The sequence below is a fragment of the Haliotis cracherodii genome, unplaced genomic scaffold (assembly GCF_022045235.1).
Source record: "Haliotis cracherodii isolate W230 unplaced genomic scaffold, xgHalCrac1.p SCAF_19, whole genome shotgun sequence".
NCBI lineage: Eukaryota > Metazoa > Mollusca > Gastropoda > Lepetellida > Haliotidae > Haliotis > Haliotis cracherodii.
In genome coordinates, this window is record NW_027266274.1 from 3,014,845 (window position 1) to 3,035,926 (window position 21,082).

The 21,082-nt window shown below is 42.5% G+C and overlaps 1 protein-coding gene across 1 annotated transcript in view; it reads right to left on the reverse strand.

Moving 5' to 3' along the window:
- Positions 1–12,262, reverse strand: part of LOC139467007 (metal cation symporter ZIP14-like) — a 35,957-nt gene extending 23,695 nt beyond the window's left edge. The window contains exon 1 of the mRNA XM_071248713.1: positions 11,803–12,262. Within this exon, the coding sequence (XP_071104814.1) occupies positions 11,803–12,126 (324 nt within the window). The 5' untranslated portion in view covers positions 12,127–12,262. The remainder of the gene's footprint in view (positions 1–11,802) is intronic.
- Between the last annotated feature and the right edge of the window lie 8,820 nt (positions 12,263–21,082).

Below are 21,082 nucleotides of genomic sequence, written 5' to 3' on the forward strand. Positions count from 1 at the left end.
TCGGAGATAGACGGAACGGTCGTGGGAGGAACCATGAAATCAAGGCTGTTATCTAGTAGATAAAGCTGAATAGTTAGAAATTCTTGGTCTGAAAGATTGTTCTGTACAAATTAGGGCGATTGTTTTCATCCCTTGAGTGAGTGAGTGAGTGAGTTGGGTTTAAAGCCGGTTTTAACAGTATTCCAGTTATATCGCGGCGTGTCAGCTTAATGTGGGAGGAAAGCCCGAAATGATGCAGGTCTCAGACGTTTACCACTTCGGTGAAACCCACGAGCACGGGTATGGGGCTGACAAACCTAGAAACATAAATGGGGCGAACCGGGATTCGAACCCACAATCATAGGTTTCTGGCGTGTCCAAGAGACACAACTCTGCACAGCGAATCGCGGCGCCTTAGACGACTGGGCCCCCCGCGCCCCCTCATCCCTTGAGCGTCACATAAGCGAGAGGTGGGTACCCGATATGTAGTCTTTGACGAAGTCTGTGATGAAGATGTCAAAAGGCTAGACGAGCGTGAAAAATAATGATCTGCAAGGTCTGGTACAGATTACGTATTCCAGCAGCCACTTGAACCCAGTTCAACGAAAACTATCGCCCTCTCCGTGGGCTCATTTACCAATGAGACAAGAAAAAAGGTGGGAATTTTCATCACACCCTAACCATGAGGCCTAGCATACGTAGAGTGACAAATTTCCGATTTGATGAAAGCCAAGCGAGTATCAGCCAAGCGGATCGTTGAAGAACTGGTCATGCGATTCAGGTCTTCAACTAACATGTGAGCTCCATCAGCCACATCAAAGGGGTGAACAGGAAAGTCACCTCCCCTTAAACGGGAAGCTTTAAACAACAGGTTTGAGGAGAGTTTTGCAAAATCATCGTCCAGTGCCGAAGTGAGAACAGTCAACATTGGGTCTGGAAGAAGTGAGTGAGTATGGTTTTAGCTTTTCGCAACATTCTACTGATATCACGGCGGGGGACACCAGAAATGGGCATCACACATCATAACCATGGTCTGGAAGTAAGGGCGTTGGAAATGACCAGATCGGGTGCCCTATCAACATCAGGGCCTGGTGACGGCCCAACAGAGGTCAAGAGATCAGCCATCCAGTCGGCAAGTTGATTCAGACCAAAATGTTGTTTGGTTTGGAAGGATCCCTCAGAGGAATCCAAACGACAGTGACAATCCCAACGTGGTACAAGTGAGGTTACTGGAGCGGTAGATCGAAATGCTGTGGAGCTGTGTCAGGATATAGGAAAGGACCAGGCATGAGACGATCTACGCCGATGAGACTCCGTAGTAGATTGAGGCGCCAGTGGTGCCAGTGAGGCAAGTGCTGATGACAACAGGAGAGGCGCTGTTTCAAAGACCATAACTGTGTTGGAAGACCAGGTAAAGTTCCGTAGCCAGAAGGCACTGCTGGCACCATGTAAGAGGTGAGGAACACTGAAGGCGCTGCTGGTGCTGTGGAAGGGCTAGGAGCCACTGGAGAAGTTAGGAGAGGCTCTATGAAGAACACTAGCGTTAGGGAAGGTTAGAGGAGCCCTGGCGCCAGTGCTGTCGACGTAGAAGACCGGAATGTTGTCATCGGAAGAGTCATAGGCCCATGAAAGATTTTGTTTGTTTGAATGTTGTTTTAACGCCGCACTCAGCAATATTCCACCTATATGACAAGACAATCCAGTGATTAACATCATGAGCATCGATCCACACAATTGGGATCAATGACGTGCATCAACCAAGTCAACAAGCCCGACCACCAGATCCTGTTAGTCGCCTCGATTGACAAGCATAATCACCTTTTAGGGCAAGCATGGGTTGCTGAAGGCCTATTCTACCCCGGATCTTCACAGCTTGCCTTATCAGCATCTTCCCGAGGCAAGTGAGTTAACTGACTATAAAAGTCCAGTTTCCACCCTTGCCGAACTAGGCTGGTATTATGGAGTTACATTTTGGCTGGACTAATGAGTCTATGCATAGTCCAATCAAAGTTGCGCACCGAAATCAAAATCCGGTTCGTAAAGTGTCATGCAGATTTCGGTCGACTGCAGGATTTGCAAAGCATGTGCACCGCCAACTCGTTGTCAACAGATATTGTCTCAATCTTTTCATGTTTATAATCAAGGTGCTCATGTGATTTGATGCACTTCGCGATGTAAGACTCGTTTTATCACAATATAGATCTTGATTATCAATCAGATTGTCTTGACTGGGCGCCACCGTTTTGTTTGAAGCAAATGCGAGTGATACGGGAGGTTGAATCTGATTGGTCAATAGGAGAGGCATAGAAAGGACATAACTCGTAATAGCCACTGGTGTCGCTACGATCGAGCCCAGGAATTCCAGCCTAGTTCGGCAAGGGTGGAAACTGGACTTTTAAGGTCAGTTAACTCTCTTGCCTCGGGAAGATGCCTTATCAAACTGTTCCATACATAAAACACACCCGATAATAGCAATCAGTTGTTCCAAACTGCTACACTTATGGTTATTATTGATTTACATGTATAGAGTAAAAAGCTGCAACTAAAATAACTCGAAGTTGGAATATTTTATATCTAATAAAATAATAGTTTCAGATACTATTCATCTCATCATTGCATCAAAATTCTTTGAAGTTCAACTTTTTGTGCATTTTTTAACCGGTTGATTGCTATTTCCGTCTTAGTTTACGAGAAAATACACGAGGTAATCTTTAAATAATTCTCTGAAAGGATACTATCTTGTCAATTTGCAAATACCCATCCATATTTCAAGACTTGGACTGTTGTTTCCCCTATGACTGAATCAGGTCACTTGGCTGTATCTGGCAAAGATGCTCATCTGTCTTTGTCAGCTTCTGTTAAAGTAACAGATGTATGAAAAGCACAAGGCACACAACAGTCACTGACCACAAAGCCTCAGTGTGGTTAGGTCACTGACCTTGCTGTAGTTGGAGGTATCAGTATCATCCAGTGTAGGTACAGCAACATACCATGTATATTGAAACAGTGAGAATCCATAATTTTGACATCATCAGTTGTCTGGAAATTAATCTCAAAATCAGATGAGTTGAGGTGATTTGAAACTTTCCAACTAAACATTCCTTATGGGTAAACAGTCCAACAATAATAGCAACATCAACACGTTGTAAGGGGCAAATAACAAACAAGTGATGTTCTCCAGACAGCTAACACCGCTGGTATACTGCTCGTTGCTGAGACTGCTGGAATACTGCTCGTTGCTGAGACTGCTGGTATACTGCTTGTTGCTGAGACTGCTGGTATACTGCTCATTGCTAACACCGCTGGAATACTGCTTGTTGCTGAGACTGCTGGTATACTGCTCATTGCTAACACCGCTGGAATACTGCTCATTGCTGAGACTGCTGGTATACTGCTCATTGCTAACACCGCTGGAATACTGCTCATTGCTGAGACTGCTGGTATACTGCTCATTGCTAACACCGCTGGAATACTGCTCATTGCTGAGACTGCTGGTATACTGCTCATTGCTGAGACTGCTGGTATACTGCTCGTTGCTAACACTGCTGGTATACTGCTCATTGCTGAGACTGCTGGTATACTGCTCATTGCTAACACCGCTGGTATACTGCTTGTTGCTAACACCGCTGGTATACTGCTCGTTGCTGAGACTGCTGGTATACTGCTCATTGCTGAGACTGCTGGTATACTGCTTGTTGCTAACACCGCTGGTATACTGCTCATTGCTGAGACTGCTGGTATACTGCTTGTTGCTAACACTGCTGGTATACTGCTCGTTGCTAACACTGCTGGTGTACTGCTCGTTGCTAACACCGCTGGTATACTGCTTGTTGCTAACACCGCTGGTATACTGCTCGTTGCTAACACTGCTGGTGTACTGCTCGTTGCTAACACCGCTGGTATACTGCTCATTGCTAACACTGCTGGTATACTGCTCGTTGCTAACACTGCTGGTATACTGCTTGTTGCTGAGACTGCTGGTATACTGCTCGTTGCTAACACCGCTGGAATACTGCTCATTGCTGAGACTGCTGGTATACTGCTCGTTGCTAACACCGCTGGTATACTGCTCATTGCTGAGACTGCTGGTATACTGCTCGTTGCTAACACCGCTGGAATACTGCTCATTGCTGAGACTGCTGGTATACTGCTCGTTGCTAACACCGCTGGAATACTGCTTGTTGCTAACACCGCTGGAATACTGCTCGTTGCTAACACCGCTGGTATACTGCTCATTGCTGAGACTGCTGGTATACTGCTCGTTGCTAACACCGCTGGAATACTGCTTGTTGCTAACACCGCTGGAATACTGCTCGTTGCTAACACCGCTGGTATACTGCTCATTGCTGAGACTGCTGGTATACTGCTCGTTGCTAACACCGCTGGTATACTGCTCATTGCTGAGACTGCTGGTATACTGCTCATTGCTAACACTGCTGGTATACTGCTCATTGCTGAGACTGCTGGTATACTGCTCGTTGCTAACACTGCTGGTATACTGCTTATTGCTGAGACTGCTGGTATACTGCTCGTTGCTAACACTGCTGGTATACTGCTCATTGCTGAGACTGCTGGTATACTGCTCGTTGCTAACACCACTGGAATACTGCTCATTGCTGAGACTGCTGGTATACTGCTCGTTGCTAACACTGCTGGTATACTGCTCATTGCTGAGACTGCTGGTATACTGCTCGTTGCTAACACTGCTGGTATACTGCTCATTGCTGAGACTGCTGGTATACTGCTCGTTGCTAACACTGCTGGTATACTGCTCATTGCTGAGACTGCTGGTATACTGCTCGTTGCTGAGACTGCTGGAATACTGCTCATTGCTGAGACTGCTGGTATACTGCTCATTGCTGAGACTGCTGGTATACTGCTTGTTGCTAACACTGCTGGTATACTGCTCGTTGCTAACACTGCTGGTATACTGCTCGTTGCTAACACCGCTTGAATACTGCTCATTGCTGACACTGCTGGTATACTGCTCGTTGCTAACACCGCTGGAATACTGCTCATTGCTAAGACTGCTGGTATACTGCTCGTTGCTAACACCGCTGGAACACTGCTCATTGCTGAGACTGCTGGTATACTGCTCGTTGCTAACACTGCTGGTATACTGCTCATTGCTGAGACTGCTGGTATACTGCTCGTTGCTAACACTGCTGGTATACTGCTCATTGCTGAGACTGCTGGTATACTGCTCGTTGCTAACACCACTGGAATACTGCTCATTGCTGAGACTGCTGGTATACTGCTCGTTGCTAACACTGCTGGTATACTGCTCATTGCTGAGACTGCTGGTATACTGCTCGTTGCTAACACTGCTGGTATACTGCTCATTGCTGAGACTGCTGGTATACTGCTCGTTGCTAACACCACTGGAATACTGCTCATTGCTGAGACTGCTGGTATACTGCTCGTTGCTAACACTGCTGGTATACTGCTCATTGCTGAGACTGCTGGTATACTGCTCGTTGCTAACACTGCTGGTATACTGCTCATTGCTGAGACTGCTGGTATACTGCTCGTTGCTAACACTGCTGGTATACTGCTCATTGCTGAGACTGCTGGTATACTGCTCGTTGCTGAGACTGCTGGAATACTGCTCATTGCTGAGACTGCTGGTATACTGCTCATTGCTGAGACTGCTGGTATACTGCTTGTTGCTAACACTGCTGGTATACTGCTCGTTGCTAACACTGCTGGTATACTGCTCGTTGCTAACACCGCTTGAATACTGCTCATTGCTGACACTGCTGGTATACTGCTCGTTGCTAACACCGCTGGAATACTGCTCATTGCTAAGACTGCTGGTATACTGCTCGTTGCTAACACCGCTGGAATACTGCTCATTGCTGAGACTGCTGGTATACTGCTCGTTGCTAACACTGCTGGTATACTGCTCATTGCTGAGACTGCTGGTATACTGCTCGTTGCTAACACTGCTGGTATACTGCTCATTGCTGAGACTGCTGGTATACTGCTCGTTGCTAACACCACTGGAATACTGCTCATTGCTGAGACTGCTGGTATACTGCTCGTTGCTAACACTGCTGGTATACTGCTCATTGCTGAGACTGCTGGTATACTGCTCGTTGCTAACACTGCTGGTATACTGCTCATTGCTGAGACTTCTGGTATGCTGCTCGTTGCTAACATTGCTGGTATACTGCTTGTTGCTAACACTGCTGGTATACTGCTCATTGCTGAGACTGCTGGTATACTGCTCGTTGCTAACACTGCTGGTGTACTGCTCGTTGCTAACACTGCTGGTATACTGCTCATTGCTGAGACTGCTGGTATACTGCTTGTTGCTGAGACAGCTGGTATACTGTTCGTTGCTGAGACTGCTGGTATACTGCTTGTTGCTGAGACTGCTGGTATACTGCTCGTTGCTGAGACTGCTGGTATACTGCTCATTGCTGAGACTGCTGGTATACTGCTCTTTGCTGAGACTGCTGGTATACTGCTCATTGCTGAGACTGCTGGTCTTCTGCTCGTTGCTGAGACTGCTGGTATACTGCTCATTGCTGAGACTGCTGGTATACTGCTCGTTGCTAACACTGCTGGTATACTGTTTGTTGCTGAGACTGCTGGTATACTGTTCGTTGCTGAGACTGCTGGTATACTGCTCGTTGCTAACACTACTGGTATACTGCTCATTGCTGAGACTGCTGGTATAATGCTCGTTGCTGAGACTGCTGGTATACTGCTCGTGGCTGAGACTGATGTATACTGCTCGTTGCTAACACTACTGGTATACTGCTCATTACTGAAACTGATGGATCTTGCTAAAGGACAAGTAAACTGATTTAATTTTTGTTGTAAATATAAATTTTTGTGGTTAAATTAAGTCAAATTCAAGACAGGGAGAAAAATTCATAATATTCCCAGAAACCAAGTAAATTTCCAATTGAAAGTGTTCAAATCACAAGTTTTGGAAAATCGGATTCCAAAAGAAATCTACTTAAGGGTGTTTCCCTAAAGCTATGAGCACAGCAGTGCATGACAAATGTTTTCGTTGGCTGATATGTAGACTTACTTGCCACGTTGATTTATCTTGTAAATCTTAGCTGCTATAAATGTACTGTTTCTGTTATTTCTGTTAATACTAAAAAACATTGCATACATTGTTGAGCATGTAAAAACAACCTTTGATCATGACACTGTTAATCATTCACAAGTTCTAACCAACAATCACTTTCTGTCCTCAGTCCCATTCCACAAGAAGAGTATCTTTCAGGGATTATACCCCTGAGTAGACAACTGAAGGCATCTGCAGGGTTATTACTAATAAGGCATATGTTAACATAACTTGTGGACACAGTTATCAAACTGATCAGACAGAAAAAGGCCGTAATGTGTTTCAATAAACAAATCCGAAGCTAGCAGTACTGGGGGCCAGCCTGGTCACTGAAATTGTGCCACGCATCAAACACTGTGAACCCATTTTAACGCCCAGTGAGGTTTTTCGTTTTGGGGAATATTTTGGCTGTCGTTTTAAACCTCTGTTTTACAGTATTCCTATTTGTGAAATTCATGCAGATTGCTCTCTAGTCAGGTTTCACATGGTAGCTTTTGACCGGAGGGATTTTAACTGTTGATCAACACAATGGGCATAGACTGACATACGGGTTGAAAGACCTGGTAACTGAAAATAGCAGCACATGAAATGACCATTTGATGGCTACCTGTAACTTTGAGGTATGGCCAGTTGCCTTGGTCTGGTCAGGAATCACCACCAAGAAGCCAAGTGTTATCTCTTGAACAGAGGATATACTGGTAGATTTAATGGCTGGTTGATATTTTAGTGTTGCGATATTGCAGTCCATATTATATTATTAGCATTATTCAAGGACAAGTTATGTCCCTTATTAAGGGAAGTGAAAAAAAGAGCTATGTTATGAGATGAAGAATGCGATGGTCGACATGTGTCAGAACTCAGTGATTGTGTTTGCGATACATTTTGAACTTGTCAAGTGAAACAGTATGTTTGTGATGATGTGTGATGTACTCATGAATCCATACAATGTTTTCACAGAGCAAACGACAACAAGTCTCAGTAATAAATCCTTAAAACTGTATGAAGTGTGTTGCGTCTATGGTTAAATCACAAAGAGTATGGAACATTCGTAGATACGTGAAATAGGCTAAGATCATTAAATCAAGAACCGTAACAGTAAAAACATTACCATACATAACATTACATCAAACACTATGTAGTGAACTATTTTCTGTAAACGTGAAAACTTATTTCTTCACCCGTGTTATGAAGAGTAGTTATGTTATGAATTACCGTAATCTACAGGGGAGTACATGCGGGATATTATTCAGGTTGTAAACATGATAGTTTCCAGACTGAAGTGACTCATCTGCTGTATGTAATATATTCAACTTAGTTTCTGACTGTCATGTGGTACTCCAGAACATGATAACAGCACTATTGCATATGTATAACTGGGTTTGATAATAGTGCATGACTATCAAAATGAGTCATAGGATATCAGTGATAACCAGTCTGAAATCCATCCCTAGTCGTAAAGCCCATGCTGGTGCTGAGGTCAAGGTGGCAGCGTTAAAGTTGAAGTTACAGTTTGTTGGTATCGAGGAAAAAACAAGATCAGAATTAGAAAGAGTTAAAACTATGAAAAATCTAGCAATGACAGAAGCTAGATTGCATGTCTTTTCACAGGGTGATCTAGAAGATACAGCTATGTATGGCAGAGATAATACAGAACATATTTCACCAGTTGATCAACACGTATCTAAGGCCCAGGATGTGATGGATGATTATGTTCACAACAATGTTGAGCATATTCCCGCACAACTGAATCAAACACAAGTTGTTAACTCTTCACCTCAGTAGAACACTTCTATAGTTCAGACATCAGGTAGAAATCTTGATACTGAAAACTCAATACCTATCCCAGGTCTTCTTGCATCTACAAAATTTGATGCATCTACCAGAGAATTTATTCCACAGGATTTGGCAGATATAATAAGATCCTTTGAACAACATAAGCAGATTACCCCACCTGAACCCGGTGTCTTCACGGGAGACCCCCTTATGTTCCTCAGTGGAAAAGGAGCGTTTGTGACATTTATAGAAGGTCGGGCCATTCCCTTCATGTGAGTGCATCTACTATTTGAAGCGATACTTGGGTGGCGCTGACAAAGAGGCAGTAGAGGGTTACATTCTCTTGTTTAGAGATGAAGCATATGGTAAGACCAGAGTGCTTCTTGACACGTTCGGTTAAACAGTGGCCCAAAGCAGTGGGACAGGATGGCACCTACAGATGGGGTCGAGTTGTATGTGCCTGGCGGAAGCAACCACATTCATGTCCTCCATTCTATGAGGTTATGACCTTCGGGGCTCAGGAAGCCGAGATTGCTTGTGAACATGTAACCTCTTTCTTCACTACAAAGCCAAAGAAGAAATCTGGCTTGAACTTGTGAAACTTCACAGAGAGCTCACCAACAGCATGTTTTCCACTGCGGTCAAGCCTCCACACGGGAAAGACAATGTATTGAAGTGTTCCCTTTGAGACAAGGAGCATGACGTTGAAACCTTGTTCCTGGACAAGCCAATACAGGAACAGTAAGAGTTCATAAGGCAGAAGTGGTTGTGTTTTGGATGCCTTCAAGAAGGACAAAGATCATGTGACTGTCAATAATGACAAAGTGTCCACTTATTCCAGGCTCCATGCTACTTCTCTGTATGGTGATAACGCGTCAGCTGGATGTGCATTGCACACACACGTGACACTGCTAATACACGCATATGGTTCTCGGTAGGAAGTGACAACATTGATTTAATTGCTTGCGACATATACATGTTTACTTTATATAGGTAGATACATACATACAAGAAGTGCTATGTGCCAGGTCAGCACATGGTGGTAGTGGTTGGTGTCTTGACACCCTGGAACACCTCGCCTAACCTCAGCTAGGCTAAAGGTAATACCTTGCTCTCACGCTCTTTGATTGACTGACTGACTGAGGTTGGGGATTTTACGTGCACTTTCCGACTGCAAGCATATGTTGCACACGTGCCCGCCTGGCCATTTAATATATTTGCCAAAAATTGTGAAGGAAGGGATTTTTGCAATCCAGGAGGAGGGGGTTTAGGGGCTGCTTATATAGGAGTTTATAATTGGAAGATTTGGAATGAATGCCAGGGGGGGTTGGGGAAGGTCTAAGGGAGGTGTGAGTGTTGTATGACTTGTTGGGTATATTTATTAAAACAAAATATATTTTTATTTTGTTTTCATTATTTGGGAGTTATATTCGGTTAATTAGTTCTGTTTGGATTAGGTATTTGCCTAGGGCTTTTAAGTTGGATGTGTTATTTAGTGGGTTTAAGAGTTAGCTCTGAGTTTTAAGTTTAGCGTGTTTTGGAGCTTTGTTCTGTGTGTCTCTTAGAGTGGGCAGTGGATGAGTGCATGTTCTGTGGTTTCTTTTTGAGTGCAGTGTGGGCATGTACCTATTGCACGTAATCACTTTGATGTTGTTGTTGTTGTTGTTGTTGTTGCTTTAAGTGTTTAAGAGGTCGCCTTCTGCCTAAGCAATTTCGGCTGACCTGTCCCTCTTTGGGACTCCTGTGTGTGAGTAGGGTACACATATCTATTGTGAGTTTGGTATTCACATATTTTCTGTTTTTGTATTGATATGATTTCTATTTTCTTATATTGATATGATTTCATTTTTATCCTGGGCTGCTCTGTTTATATACATTCGAGTAGCTGTTCATCTCTCAGAAATAGAGTTAGTTTGGCCTTCGCTATTGCATCTCTTGGCTTTAGGAGATCTCTCTTTGATTCTCATCTCCAGACTTATATAGCCAAGGTCACCTGACATGGATTAAGTCATAAATATAAACAACAGTAATTAATCAGTGACATAGTTGCACATTTGTTCAGGATGGCAGACAGTCAAAATAAAATAGAATGGAGATTTACAATTGGTATTAGCATCTATGGATAAAGGCAATTTAGTGATTCAAGGCATATACATGTCATGGCTACAGGGTAATTTGCCTTTGGAATTAAATGTTCATTCAGACAATGGTGGTCCCAAATTGGTTGCTGTGACAGTGATGTGAAAGAGGAGAAGCCAGTTAATCAAACAAATTCTGTGAAAGTAATTATTGCTCATTCAAGCGTCACTGACAGTCTGACAAGTGTTCAAGGACAGTGCCAGTTTGGGCACTCAATGTGATCAGCCTGAACATGAAAGACTTGTTTATGCTCTATTAGACACTCAATCGGACAAATTACATTGACATGTTTTAGAAATTGCAGCCCATCTGACGCTCTTTATTGTGAACGTTGCCCTTTAGCAGTTTAACATCCTTTCTGTGCACTGACGGGGCGGTCGGGTAGCCAAGTGGTTTAAGCGTTTACTCGTCACGCCTAAGACCCAGGTTCAATTCCCGACATGGGTACAATGTGTGAAGCCCATTTCTGGTGTCCCCCACCGTGATATTGCTGGAATTTTGCTAAAAGCGGCGTAAAACCATACTCACTCACTCACTCACTCACTCACTGTGCACTGACATTCTTTAGTACATTCCATCTTTACATACAACGTCTTTTGTTTGCGAGTTGTTTATCTATATCATTTTGCATTTTGAGTTCATTATTCATATGAAAATAATTACCTTTATTTGTAACATTAATCATTCTTTATTTGTAACATTTTACTGTTATGGCATACGTTTTTCCTTTATTTCAACTTTGTACTTTTTGACCGGATGGCCACACATACAAGACAACCAGGAATTTGACACATCCAAGTTTGACTGTAATTACTAAAACATACCTTATGCGCCATACACTCCAGCAGAGTGGTCTCGTTATCAATCGCTATACAAGAAGAACTGTTTCCTAAACTGTTGGCCTCTTTGTCAGGAGTGGGCGTGGTCCTTGGATCAGTATGTCTATGAGCATGGCTCCTCTCCTCTGCTATAAATGTGTCCAGCTGGTCGTAGGAAAGTGTTCCATTCTTATCAATGCCACGAAACACACTTTGTAGAAACAATGTACTCAGTTGGGTCGCCGTGTGACTTTGGTTGTAACATGTGTCCATACATAGATTCAGTAACAAGACAAGCACCACGGCGTTATTCAAGACTCTTCCTTTCATGGCGATAACAGGTTAAATCAGATTAAACACAGGAAGACAGCTAAAAAGTGGAGCCTAGTTCAAGTCCAACCTCAACACCGAGTTACGTTAGACGAAGTTATAAAGACAACCTTCTGTAGCTAAGGCAGCTAACTCTTCTCCACGTTGCAATCGTAGCATGTTCCGGCTAAAACGGCACGGTACCAAAGCAGGCTAGGCAAAATATGGCCAAAACGCCCTGGTAGATGAACCGCCCAAACGAGAAAGGCGTTATCAAAACGGGTTTACATTATGATTAAAAAGAGTAAAATAAAGCATTGGTCTGGGCGTGGTACTGAGTCTGATATAGTCTGATATATTAGTCACATGAAAGCGCAGATAAACGTAGTAGGTTCTGAATTGAATCAACATTGCTAGGAGTGCCAATGACCAAAGCTGATCATATTTCATCTATTGTTTGTGTGCAAAACACACAAAAAATCATCTACTGAAACCTATCATCACTTAGGGATATGAGTTTATATATTTGCTATCTGATTAAGAGCCATTTTAGATCAGAAACCATTATTGTGGAACTAAATAATTTCTGTATTTCTCTAATGCGAAATACAGCAAGGTGCTGGTACCTTGATCAGGCACCGGTGCGGAAACGTAGTTTCGAAAGAAAAATGAAGCTGAGATCCACAAGACAACTCTGTCTTTATATTTTGTCTGTTCTTGAACATATATGCATATGATTTCTTTTAATTTGAAGTAAACACGATATATGCTTTTTCAATTGTTCGAAATTGACGTTCGTACGTTTTTCACGAGACCGTGTTCTTGAAATGACGTAAATACTGACGGACTACTGCCACATACATGGGGAAAACCCGGGGAATTCCCGATAACGAATACGTACAGAAGCGTTCTTTCGGATCATTTAGACTATTTCATCTTGAACTCAGCGTTTTAGTATACATTGAGAAACGTCAGAGTTTGACTGCACGATCGTTCACGAATATCCTCTCTACGGCCCGTCCTAATGAACAGAACGAAGAAATACATTTAGCTCCTCGCTCCACGAAGGTTCATATACTCCAATGAACTCACACAAAGTGAAAGTCAATTCTTAAGTAAGCATACATGCTCTCATAGTGTGTGGCGATCACCATGATGTGAAATGTGGTTTAATGTTGCGTTCATGATTATTTGACAAATGAATAATAGTATAAAGACACGCCAGGGTTACCTACTCTTGGTCCGTTTTGATACTATGGCGGTTTGGCCAAATTGCATGCTCCGTTTTGGGACTTCTGTCCGCTACTTTCCAGGCTCAATGTCAACGAGTGACGCCTTCTCGTTACAACGAATCCCTGATGCATCGCTGTTAGGAGTTTGCTATTCAACCGGCTGTGTACAATCGGTATCAAGCTAAATCGACACTGCGTCAAAAAGGAAAAAGAATTTCTGGCGAAAACGGCAACATAGTTGAAATAGAACTATCAGTACTGAACCGCAAATGAAACGTCACTTCATGAAAAATAATTATGAGAGTTTCCCATTGAAATATAAATGCATTGCATCTGGAGGTAACTCGTTTTTGACATTATTTAATGTTAACAGCCAAAAAGTGACACGATTTATGATATAATGGGTCGCCAAAACGCAGCTTAACAAACGCCCATGGTACAAAGTCCCGAATGCTTTCCATGAAAATCAAACAGTTTTTCACTTGCGTTTCCTTGTACCTTTTCTGACAAACGGCACCCCAAAACGTAAATACAACATTCTTGTACTGACACTAACGCCAGGCCAGAGAAACCATACAAGCTTTAGGGCGACCGTATGCTGGCCAGACTGCACGAATGATTGCCAATGCTTTTTCATGTCTCGTGAGAACCATCTAAAGGTTTCAGCAACGATACCAGTCAAACTTTTATCTTCGAGTGTTGGTATATAGTTTATGTCAAAAGACACGAGGGGCGGGATTCTCTTTATCATCCGGCATTATTCTTCAAACCTCAGGGTTAACCAGGGTCAGTGGCAGAGAGATTTAGGGGGGTCATTGGATTGTGTTGGTAAGGTGAGGTGAAATGAGGTTTGACGTTGCTTTCAAGTAGGGCTGGGACGAGTCCAAATTTATTACACGGGTACCCACCCCCCTTTTACCTGACCCTACCCGGGTACCCTCTGTAGGTCTCAAGTCCGATTGGGAACATTTTTAGCAAAGCCCTGACAAAACCTATTAAGATACATGTATTAAACAATCTGGTCATTCATACACGGAGGTGAATAAGTTATATCTTTATTCAGCCGTATAAAAATCGGAAGGAATGGGTGCATAGTCAGAAAGAAATGCGAACATTAGTGACTTGTAGTGTAACCATAGAGTTCGAGATAATTTTTGTCATGAAAACGGGTCCGGGTAGTCCTGTGGGTACCCGGGTCCTACCCAGTACCCACCGACCCGGGTACCCGAGTTACCCGTCCCAGCCCTACTTTCAAGATTATTGCACACATAGGGAGACGTGTCTGCACGTGTGCGTGCGTGCGTGCGTGCGTGCGTGCGTCTACCTGTACTTGCCCGCACTGATGGTAGCCCAGTAAGAAACTACAGCGCATTTTGTGTCTAGGATCTAAATCTGGGAAAGACACGTCTCCCCCATCCCCCCAACTCACTCCTTTTGAAATTCATTGTAGGTAAAAAAAAAATAAAAAGTCACTTTATGTTTTTTTTAGCGTTGAATGGGAATATAGAAGTATGGGGATATCTTAAAAACATGTTACAGTTCTATCCGTGTTATACTTTCATTGTCAGCTTCCGTTCTTGTATGACAGAGATGCTCTTAATTATACAGCAACAATGTAAATCTTCGGCTGTAACTTCGGGAGGAAATAAAGAAATTCAGTCATTCATTCATTTATGAACACAGCGCTTTAATAACTCGGAGGGATACGAACCTACAACCTCTTGATGTGCAGCACTTCGGCTGTGCATTGGAGACTGCTGCCGTCGCAAATGTCAATGTTCCTACAAAGTAACTATTAACTTCGCTTTGTTTATTTGTATATGTTTATGGCTATATTGTACAACGTCCCTTGTAACTCCTAGCGGTATATGTGTTATGCAAGTACCTGTGAGAATTTGCACAACTATATTGAGTATATTAATCTGACTTAATATGTTAAGCGTGTTTCGATGACGGGTATGCTATATTTAGGTGATGTTTAGCTTGTGAGACGATCCCTCATTTCTATTGTTTAGACCCCAAACGTGTTCAGATAGAACACACCAAATGTGTATTCCGTTTAAGATTTAAACACATTCCTAAACATGTTTGCATCAAAGCATGATGTCTTGTATGTGTTTGGATTCTAAACACATGGCCTGTGGTGCCAGTTTGGCGTGATACATCAAATCGTCTACGAGCCTGCCGCCACGCTGACCTGAATAAATGAAATGATTTTTTTACAAGAGAATTTGTATTTGTAACAAAATAAACACTATACCAATTAATACTAGATGATAAACATAATGACTAAAAGAAAAATGTGCCGTGAATGTTATGATGTAATGTGTGGTAGTCCTTATAATGAGATTGACACACCACTGTCATCTACTGTGTATACGCTTTTATAATGTCTGTAGTGTATAATATGTGATAGTATATTTAACATCCGTAAATAACATCCGTAAATAATAGATCACTTTATAGAGAAATTCAACATGTGTTGGATTTGATAACAATCTCTAACTCGTTTTTCACATCAAATATTGTTTTAACGTTTTCACTTTGTTAAGGTTTATAGGACGTAATTAGTTGCATATATTTTTCTTTGTTCTATTTCTAATAAGCATAAAGTACAACACTTTGTATGTTTGGTATCAAAATATATTCGGTGATTAATTCAAATGATGTTTTCTTTCAATAAAGTATGATATTATCATAGGAAAATATGAGCGGTGCAGAGCCCAGCTGCATACACATACATGTTGATCAGTTTACATTGCAAATATTTAACAATTTTTACCATGCTTATTGACATGTAGATATGAATGTAAGGGCAATTGCTAGGTGAAGACACGCCCTTCTGTAAGGAAAGAACTTTTTGGTTCCTGGTAAGCAATACTCCTATGAAATAACTTAGGCATGTTTGTGTTGGCAACATGTACTAAACACTTCAAATGTATAACGTTTTCTTCACTCAAAAAAATAAGATGCATGCTATAGGTTATGCTGTATGTAATGTTCGATGTGAACTCTGTTATTACTGATGGCGTTATCAGTGTATATACGACCATAAAGTTGTCATTTGTTGAAAATTCAAAATGTTATCAGCATATTAACTCATGATGTCACAGAGAGGGTCATACGTATGGGTAATTATGTATAACTATACACAACAACAAAAGTTCCTGTGACACCAATATGTTTGTGATTGATCGATTGATTTTTAGAAAGTTTTATAGGTGTTCGGGCAACTAGGCCCATTTACATCTTGCCCATAATAAAGGTTTGCTAATTACCTAGATAGGTCATAGAGTAGTGAAACTGCCACACGCTTTAAAAGCACCACACACTACTTTAAGATTGGCTGACATATTCAACAGAGACCTATGGTCATCATAGATAGCAATAGCATTATTATAGACATTAAAAATGTCAGGAGTTAGGAGTTAAGAATGTCTCCTGAAGACAAAACATCTGGCTTTGGGTGAAGACTGTTAACACAAACTTTAATCCTGGACCGTTATAATTAGCACTTAGTGATCTAGCATCAAGAGAGCCATAAGAAGGATGGATTAAGACTTCCATTGTTGACCCATAACCATGCTCGTCAGATCATCAGGGGTCAATTTTAACCCCATGAGGGACTGGGCAGCTGACGCTATCGTCTGGAGACCATCAGACTTGAATGCACGAGTAGTGCCAAGATTAGCAACTATACAAATAACAAAGTTGAGAAAATCAACAGGAGAGACATTGTTAAATAGAGGTTTGCAAGATGATTCAGGCATGAAGTCAACAGCAGGATCAGTCTGACATACAACTTCCAAAGTTTCAGTCTGAGCACTAGCAGTCACCATGACTGGAGAAGACACAACATCAGAAATTGTAACAACCTGAGACAGTGGTTTAGCTGCAGGAGGTGGTGTAGGGACTGCTGGAACCTGAGCGGCATCTAAATCTCCACGCACCTGTCGAACAGCCTGAGAATAAGACAACTTACTCTCCACTCGGACTTTCTGAATCTGGACAGCTTCCTGGTATTTAATGCAACCTTTGTATGCCGCAGAGTGTGCACCACCACAGTTCTTACATTTCAGTGAACTTTCATTGCACTCCTCGTATTTGTGCTTCCCTCCACATTTAGCGCACACATGATGAGTGCCCCTACACTTAGCAGAGACATGCCCAAAGGACTGACACTTGAAGCATCGCAGAGCAGGAGGAACATACATCCGGATTGGAAATCTCTGGAAGAAAATGACAACATGATCTGGTAAAGACTGGCCAGTAAATGTAAGAAGAACAGATTTGGAGGAAACTTTATCAGGCCCACGAGTCAGACGCACAGCAGAGCACATTAGAGGTAACACAGGTTTCAACTCGTCCTCAATTTCATTCATCTCAATATCCAGATCAATACCATAGATGACTCCACGTGTTCTCATTAAGGATTCAGGCTCATGAGGGGTGACAAAATGTTCATCAAGTTCTGTGACTTGCAAAAGTGTTTTGGCAACCTCAACGGTTTTTGCATTGACACTAACATCTCCCCTGGCCATCCGCTTAACACTGACTATTTCTGTAGTGATCTTAGCCAAGGCTCTAGCCAAAGCACGTTGTGTCATAAGTTGACAGAGAGTCGTTGAACCATCATCATATTCATCTACATCGGCTTTGAAGATAACAGTGGTTGATTTGACCCGCGCTGGCTCATCAAAGACAAAAGTAAGATCAGACCTTGCAGTAGGAGGAACAGTATTTGGTTGCTTGGCAACACAGGCTTTTTTAGAAGTAAGATCTGGAATACGGCCGATTCGCTTCCTCCCTGAAGCCACCACTTTAAATCCTTCCTCACATTCCATTCTGTTGTCAGCCATTGCTGAGGAGAATCCCCAACAACTGACTGTAACAATCAGCAAACACCAAATAGAAATTAAAAGATTGAATGCACTCCAACACAAGAGAAATCAAAAGCCAAAAGAACCAAAGAGGAAGTATCATAAAAAGTCAAGTGTGTTGTATAACACTAGACAAGTTGCTGAGAAGCAAAAGACGTCCGAACTCGACGGCAGTCAAGACCGAACTCCAATATTTTTGTGCATTTTTCAAACAAGTAAAGTTTGGTTTTCAATATTGTCGTACATTATGGAATCAAGTCACAAAAACGCAACTGCTACAGAAAAGCATGCATTCCATGCAAAAGTTGACTCTTATGCAAGCCCCTTGCATTTCACTACCCAAGAAGGGGTATAAAAACATGTGCGTTAACGGGATTCAATATGCATTGTTTAGTATCGTGCTGACAACAACCACTCAGAAACAGAAAAACAACAAAATTACGCAATTATTCAACATCACGAAATGCCACGCCTGTCACAAAAATGAACGTATGCGAGCCATTGGTATGCTTGAAGCAGAATCGAGTCAACGTCCACGGAAACACCATTTGACGAATGCAGTCAGAGGCCATCCTCGGAGTGGCAGGCCACGCGTGACCAATAATCGACAAGACAACTGGATTCGAACAACACACCTACGAAATCTATTCCAGTAAGCAACAGTGACCGCAAGGAGCATCCCTGGCCTTCGACGAATACCTTCACAAACCGTACGTCGTCGCCTCAGATGTGCAGGGATTGTCGCCAGAAGACCCGCCAGACGTCCCATTTTGACAGGAAACCACCGTCAAGCACGTCTACAGTGGTGCAGACAGCGTCTACCTGGACGGCCATGTTGTGGGGAAAGTTCTATTCACGAGTCTCGTTTTCACCTCAGCCACAGCGTGGAACGGATTCGAGTGTACCGACGTCGAGGTGAACGTTACGTTAATCATTGTGTTCAAGGGCGTAGGTTTCGGCCCTCGGATGGTAGCTCAGGGTGGAGAGGGATTACAAAACTCGGGGGTGAAGTTTAAGACGACAGCAGCCATGTTTATTGTTGATGGTTTGGAATAAGTCTAAAATGTACATGTTGATAATAACGTGACAGAACGCACACCGGGACCGAGTGGCCAATGTTCCCATGTCGAGACTCGCTCTGTCACTTACCTTCTGGCTGTCTCCTGACTGACCATGTCAGTCGGGTTTTGTAGAGCGAGGTATTAGGTAACGTGTGACAAGGTCATTGTCCCACGTGTATGTATATACGTAAGATCCGGCGACGTTAGGTGTTAATTGAAATTTATAGATAGCGCTGGAGATTAAGGGTCCCGCCCGGAGGGGCTTATGATAAGAGGGGATACGCCTAATGTTTGCTGAATATATTAAACAGACAAAAGGCATAGAATTTCTGTGCACTTGGAAACACATTGAACCAGTTAGGTATTTAGATAAATGAAATGTTAAATAAGTATTGAAATGGTTTGCACTATTTTAAATAAAAGTATTGAAATGGTTTGCACTATAACAATTGTGTCATGGAAGAAGATCGGTTCGGGGGCGGCAGCTATATAGTATGGGGTGGAGTTAAAGCAAGACAGAGGACCCGTTTGATAGACCCGTGGTAGAGGGAAATCTCAATGGACAGCGCTACGCGACGAGATCATCGACCCTGTTGTTCTACCGTTTTTGCGTCGTCATGGCCCAGGCATTACCTTCAACATGACAACGCCCGGCCTCATATTGCTCGACTTGTTCAGGACTCTCATCAACAAAACAACGTGAATGTCATCCCCTGGCCGGCTCGCTACTATGATCTCTCACCAATCGAGCACATGTGGGATGAGATGGATCGGCGCCTTCGACGTCAACCACGTGTTCCACAGACTCGAGGAACTTCGAAACATGCTCCAGCAGATATGGACGGATATCCCACAGGACTTTGTGCGACGCCAGGTCCATTCCATGAGACGAAGATGTGTTGCTCGCATCGCAGCCAGAGGTGGACACACACGCTATTGATTTTTAAATTGACATTTTGGCATGTTCATGTTTTTGTTTTTTATGAAATCACGTATTTTCTGAAGTCAGTGTGGCAAATTAAACCATTTGAACACTTACAGGAGTCCTTTATCTGTTGCAAACCGACATTGTTTCAGATTTGGTAAAAAACATAACTTTGCATTAAATCTTATTCAGTGTCACAGGAACTTTTGTTGTTCGGTATATTTGGAGAAGGCTACTGGTAAATGAACCACATGGTCAATCACCGTTGCGGAGGAATCAGCTAACATGTATGTACGTGTATGTAAACAAATGCATGATTTATTTGTGTGAGCTGTATGAGTGAAAAAAGTACGTATGGACTGTTTTAATTATTAAATCTGTCCATTAAAGCCTTTAGAATTGAAATTGTTTAGAGGTATCATAAAGGTACCACGTAGTCTGACGCACTTAGAAACTATGCAGAATAAAGTGAGCACGGAGTCGCTGCAGAACACGCAATATTTTCCCTACGCTTCATCGAGCACCTTTCAACTTTCCTCACAGCGTAACAGCGATCGCGATCTGTGTCCTCCTGCCCTACGTTTGCTCTTACCAAGCTTCCGGTGGAGGTTCACGGGAATCAACATCTGAATAATACAATATGTTGACGGCAATGCGACTAGAAAACAGTAGTTTTGCGTTTGTATGTGAAGAAAGGGAATGTATAACTCAATTATTGTCCAAAATAAGGACAATAATGTTGTTGTTTTTATAATAAACGTTCAGCTAAACATAACGTGCCTATTACGACTAAGTGGTCCCTTTAATTAAAAAGATGTATTTTGTCTCCGGCATCATTGTCTATATAAGAAAAGAAAATTCTGTCGTGTAGAAAGCTCC